General features: G+C 37.2%; 1 protein-coding gene across 1 annotated transcript; it reads left to right on the forward strand.

The window, feature by feature from the left end:
• Positions 1-751: 751 nt before the first annotated feature.
• Positions 752-5,339, forward strand: cox7a2a (cytochrome c oxidase subunit 7A2a). Its single transcript, XM_084394237.1, has 4 exons — positions 752-898; positions 1,920-2,009; positions 2,672-2,756; positions 5,136-5,339. The coding sequence occupies exons 1-4, from the start codon at positions 881-883 to the stop codon at positions 5,192-5,194; spliced, it is 252 nt and encodes an 83-aa protein (XP_084250363.1). The 5' UTR covers positions 752-880; the 3' UTR covers positions 5,195-5,339.
• The last annotated feature ends 974 nt before the right edge of the window (positions 5,340-6,313 follow it).

Here is a 6,313-nt window from a genome sequence, read left to right on the forward strand (position 1 = left end):
ACTGCACATTGGTTATCACATGTTTGGTGTCTGGCCAGATTACAGTTTGCTGGATAATTGTTTTCTTTTGTCTTGATTTGGCAGTGACAAGTACTTTACACCTGTGATTCCTATACACTCTAAAACTAAATCTGGGTTGTTCCAACCCAAATTTGTGTCAAATATGAACAAACCCAACCGTTGGGTTAAATTTTAATAACATTTTGAACCCAACGGTTGGGTTTTGTCTGTATTAAACCCAAATTTGGCTTCTCCTAAAGTTGTATACTGACTGAAGTGGACAGAATAATGACAAAACAAAATCAGCAAGATGAGCTTATATTCAATCCGAAGTGTAACAAACTTATCAATAATGGTAATAACGGTATTTAACCAAACGCATTTTAATTGAACAACCAAAAGGTAAAAGGTCACTCGGCTACTCGAAGCGTTTTTGAGTCATTTAATTGGAACGGACAGTCCGAACGAACCGATTCGCTAGAAAGAATCTAGCGAAATCGTTTACTGGAATCGTTTTTGAGTCATTTGGAACGCATAGTCCGAACGAACCGATTCGCTAGAAAGAATCTAGCGAAATCGCTTACTGGAATCGTTTTTGAGTCATTTGGAACGCATAGTCCGAACGAACCGATTCGCTAGAAAGAATCTAGCGAAATCGCTTACTCGAATCGTTTTTGAGTCATTTGGAACGCATTGTCCAGCGAACCGATTCGCTATAAAGAACCGGATCTCGCGACTCTCCTGTCCAGCAGGAGGCAGTGATGCGCTGTGTATTCTGTTGATTCTGCGTCAGACTCGAGCTGAAGAGGGAAGTGACATAAGTGTCCTTGTGCGGCTTCCTGAACATCATCACGATCTGAAGGAGAAATCGTCCATCACCATGTTTAGGCATTTAAGGGTGAGATTTCAAATCTTTATGTCATTTATCATTGCATTTGTCTGGCGAAAGCGATTGAACATCTTCTCATAACACAGTCTGATTAGATTTGGCCAGAATTAGAAACACTGTTCGCCTAGGTAACGTTAGCAGCTCTCATGACCTCCTGACCATTGCGGAAGAATATTAAGCATTTGTATATATATTAGTTTATAAACAAAATTACCGTCTAAGAAAAAAAAAAAAGAAAGAAAAAAAATAATATATATACTGTATTAGTATATTGATATGTAAATCCATGTAATTACTTTCACCTGTCTCTCTCAAACTCGATAAACTGGGAGTTTCCTGGAGAGATTTAACGTTACGCTGTTGACGTTTATTATCATTATTAAATGATTATATATGTGAAGGTTGTTATTGATATTTGAGGTGTGTGTGTATATATATATATATATATATATATATATATATATATATATATATATATATATATATATATATATATGAAAGATCAGAAGGATAAACAATGCAGATTTATTTTTTACAGCCATTTTTGATCATCTTTACCAGGGGTGCCATTAATTCTGACCACGTTCTGTGTATGTGTGTGTGTGTATATGGATATATGTATGTACTATATACTGTATATGATCAGTGTAAACGGATGAACAGAGGTTTTAGTGCACAGAAGTGTGTTTCTCTCATTTATGGAAGCTTGTTTCCGCCATGTAATAATAATAATAAAAAAAAGGGTAATTGCGACTTTTTATTCTCACAATTCTGCCTTACATTTCATGATTCAGTTTTTTTTCCCCTGAATTTTGTTGCAGAATTCTGAATTGATAGGTATATTTATAGATAGAAACATTTATAGAAATTTTTGTGAGACAAAAACTTTGAAGTTCAAGGAAAAAAACATCTGAATTGTGAGAGAAAAAGTGACTTTTTTTTATTTATTTTTATTCTGTGGTGGAAACGATCTTCTTCGCTCTTTTGATAGTTCTGCACATATTAAGCGTTTGCTGTTGTCGTCCTCCAGACCCTGCAGCAGTTCTCCAGGAGGACCGTGTCCAGTAGCGCACCCAGACAGCTGGAGAACAAAGTCCCGGGAAAGCAGAAGATATTTCAAGTTAGTTTCTGATCTAATCCAACTGGACATTTAGTCAAATCCTAAGATTTCGCAGGTCTAGTTACTACTACTGACTAGATCTTTTTATTCCTCTTTGGCACTCGCTAATGGTAATGTCAAAGTTAAGATTGTAATTTGTCCCCAGGTTCTGGACTGATATTGTGGATGAACAGATAAGTACGAAATGATTCGCTAGTAGGGTTCACTTGTATAGTAGGCTGTATATTACTAATCACTGCATGTGTCATAATACTGAAATAGTATGACGTGTCAAATTAAACAAGTAGTTTAAAGCTTCACTGATTCTATAACTGCGATTTCACTGGCTTTGATGCTGGAACTTTCTGCTTACGGCAGTCTGGCGCTGAGTTGAGGATGGCTGTTATATTATACTGAAAGTAGTTCTTTTAAATCGTTGCTATGTGACTGAGATCAATCTTGAATGTTCAGTTTGTGTTGGTGGTCTCGCTTCCAGAAGTCAAATTAAGCTTTAAATGAATAAGCTATTAAAGGAGATCTGTAGCGTTATTCTCACTTCCTAAAGTGGAGAATCAGAATTAGGCTTTTCTTCTTTAAGCTGGTTTTATGCTTCACACTTGTGTCCCCCTTAAAAGTAAGTGTTGAAGTATCAAATGCTAATATGTCATTTCTGCTTCTTTCAGGAAGACAATGGCTTGCCGATTCATTTGAAGGGAGGCGTCACGGATGCTCTCTTGTACAGGGCGACTATGGCCCTAACTGTCTTTGGTAAGCTTGGCCATTTTGGTCTTCATTTATGTTATTTGTGCTTTATCAGTCTTTTATCTGGAAATCCATTGACATTGCACACAACATTTAACAATTTTTTTTTTTTTTTTATCTAGTCAAATTCATTTAACAATTCCTTTAATTTGTTTGGTAAAAATGCAACACAACTGAGGTTTACTGCTAAAATAAAACATGGAAGAAAAATTGTGTACAAAATTGTGTACTTTAATACATCTACAATATGCTCCCAAACGAAACCACATAAAAGTAGTTCTTCCATATTGTGTTTTATCCCAGGTTATGTGATCTGAAGACATGTGTGAGTGATATAATCCACGGCTAGCTGTGCATTAAACCATTTTAAATCACGACGTGGAGGCAAAGAACCATCTGACGTGAAGCGGAGTGCATTAAAATGGTTTAATGCACAGCTAGCCGTGGTTTATGACGCTTATACCATGGTAATTTGCCAGCATTGACAACTTAAAGCTGTTATTGATGTTTGCAGCGCAATATTTGAGCGGAAGGATGAAACTGACGGTTATTTTCGTCGGTTACGACTCGTTAGATCCAGCATTCTGCCCGCTTTGAATCAAACGTAGTGCGTAAGATTACATTTATTTGAATGAATGAATTCTAGCATTTATTTGAATTCATTATCGCGAGAGTGAGATGAGAGATGTGTGTGTGAATTACCTGCATCTGTTCAGCATCTCTCTCTATTAACAACAAAACTGTCCGTTTAAATGACGTCAGAACCAGCGACGTTGCCCTCTCAATGCTGAGAAATAAAACGTGGCGATTCCGTAGCGGAGCCGTTTTATTAATTAATATGTGGTGGGTAGGGCTGAACAATACATCGAATTCGTCATCGCGATATGAACTCGCGCGATGAACACATCGCAACAGACAGCCTGACATGATGAATAATGCCTGGTTCAGATTACAAGATTTTTGTGTCTGTTATGATAGTCACTGTGTCAATTACACGATTTTGACTCCTAAAATCTTGTCGTGTCGTGGACAAGAAACATGTCAGACTACACGTTGCTTTCCGACCAGTCATCGCGTGCCGTCACACGCACACATTCTCACGCACGCGCACACACACGCGCGAGAGTGCGAGCAACGAGTGCGAGTGTGTGTGTGCGCGCGCCAGTGAGCGAGTGTGTGTGTGCGCGCGCCAGTGAGCGAGTGTGTGTGTGTGTGGCGCACACACACACACACTCACTGTTGCTCGCACTCTCACGTAGGTTGTCGCCCACTATGACACACTTCATAGATACGAGATGAAACGATCGAATCTTGCGTCCCGACGCCCGTTGTAGTTTACGAATCCCCACGACACCCTACGTCAAACGGATCGTGTCAAAATCGCGCTAAAATCACGTAATCTGAACCAGGCAGGTAATAAACGCTTGACCCATCACGCAAAGAACCTATTAAAGCACTAAGATGTGGGAACAGTATAGCTAACATTCACATTTGAATATTTAGCGCAAATCATATCGTCATCGCAATATTAAACAATGTTATCGCACATCGCAGCTTTTCCTCATATCGTGCAGCCCTAGTGGTGGGGCAGCGTTACGTTTCTGTGCTCCTGAATGTTTCTGTGCAGTACGATCTCTGAGTGACGTATGCATCTGTGCGCTTCAATGAACGCACTGCATTAATATAGAACGGTGATGAAACTTGACTTGGAATGACCTGTGCATTAAACAGATTTATTGCACACCTTCCAGCCAATCAGAATCGAGTATTCATGCAGTCCATGGTATATGCCGTTCGCATCCAGATTCCAAACTGGCAAGCCAATGGCATAGTTATCATTGATGCTAAAATGACATTGGTTCTTATGATTATTGTTGAATTACAGAATGCTAATGCATCTAGACATGAGGCATAAAGGAAGATTATTAGTGAATAATGTTTTAATTTTGGTCTCTTCCTCACACAAAGCCATCATATAACTTCATAAGACTTAGAATATAGCACACACAACGTTTAAAGGGCTGCTTTTATGATGCTTGTTCGTCCATTGTGGAGCAGGACAGGTGGTTTTATTTATTAACTTTTTCAGTTTTTTATTTATTTTATTTTTTATATATATTTATTTATTTATTAGAGATGAGCTGTTCCAAGAGTACATATAGTTAGCATTCTGATTTGTGTATATGATCGCGAAGCATGATCAAATGGTCTAAGTATTTCTAAAGGTAACCGCAGCAATACAGTTGCTTATTCTTCATTGTCTGTCTTTACGGGTTGTTGGTGGTTTGTCATGATGTTTTGTACTTTGTACTCTTTCCAGTGTACACAATGAACTGAATATGTATTTATTTCCTCTATAACCACGAACTCTTCTTCTCTCCTCAGGGTGCGGTTATGTGGTGTATTCATTGCTCGACGCAGCACTGCCCAAGAAGAAGAATTGAACATGCCTCTATTCATGTGTCTGAGTTGTGAAGATCTCTAATCCTCAGAATTATAAGTCTTGTCATTTATTTTGAGTACATTGGATTCATATTTATTGATTGTACTATAAAGCGCAATCATTATGTAATAAAACGTTCCACTGTACTGAGTCTTTGTGTTTCAAGTTCTGCTATATTCAACTATATTTTCACTACATTTCATTAGATTTAAAGTCAGATAAAGCAGAGTATTTTCTTCCGTATCGTGATATACCCGAGTGTAACGGATTATCCAGTAAGAAATAAGATTGGGTGGAGACTTGGTTCAATGAATCTGTTGTTGATTGGATGTTGAGAATGTGGGCTTGTCCCTTAAAAGTGGAGTCAGATGGAAGTGAGCTTGCAGGGGCGGAGTCTAACCGGACTAAATGATTGGAGAAGTCCTGCATACATCACCAGAAAGAAATCTGTCTTTTCAACGGAAGATCCAATGGAATTTTGAGGTAAAAAATAAAAATGAAACCTATACATGGATCATTTTGTTTACAATAAGATCTATGGCATATATTTAGAAAATAGTGTTATTTTAAATATATATACACACACACACACACACACACACACACACACACACACACACACACATTGCAATACAGCATCATATCTTGGTCCCATTCTTTGCTGAACTGAAGCATAAGTGTTAAAAACACACTTTGCACTTCATAATATGGCTGATAATTGTTAGCTATACACTGTAAAAACAAATCTACTTAGATAATGTGGTTCAGATAACAATATTGAGTTTCTATTTATTAAACCAATCTCCTTTGTTGTATTAACTCAAGATTTTTCATTTAAATGAACTCAAAATGTTAAGGTAACCAGGTAATCTACTTTTTAAGTTAAACCAACAATATGTTTTACAGTATACAGTGTAGTATATCCTTCTGAGACCCAGTTTTATTATTATTATTTTTTTTTATTCATTTTGAATTCATTTTTGAAAAAATATATTTTATTCATATGTTATGCTATGTCCTCTGTAGTGGACACCAGGACTCAGTTGTTTAAAAAATAAAATGACATGAAATTCTATGTATAAAGGCAAAAACAATGGGATTTTTTCTTTCAATCACCAAT

This window comes from Rutilus rutilus (assembly GCF_951802725.1).
Source record: "Rutilus rutilus genome assembly, chromosome: 21".
Taxonomy (NCBI): domain Eukaryota; kingdom Metazoa; phylum Chordata; class Actinopteri; order Cypriniformes; family Leuciscidae; genus Rutilus; species Rutilus rutilus.

Coding starts and splice junctions, on each gene's coding strand:
- cox7a2a (XM_084394237.1), top strand. Junction 2,010..2,671: donor GAAAGCAGAAGATATTTCAA/GTTAGTTTCTGA, acceptor TGCTTCTTTCAG/GAAGACAATGGCTTGCCGAT. Junction 2,757..5,135: donor TATGGCCCTAACTGTCTTTG/GTAAGCTTGGCC, acceptor TTCTCTCCTCAG/GGTGCGGTTATGTGGTGTAT.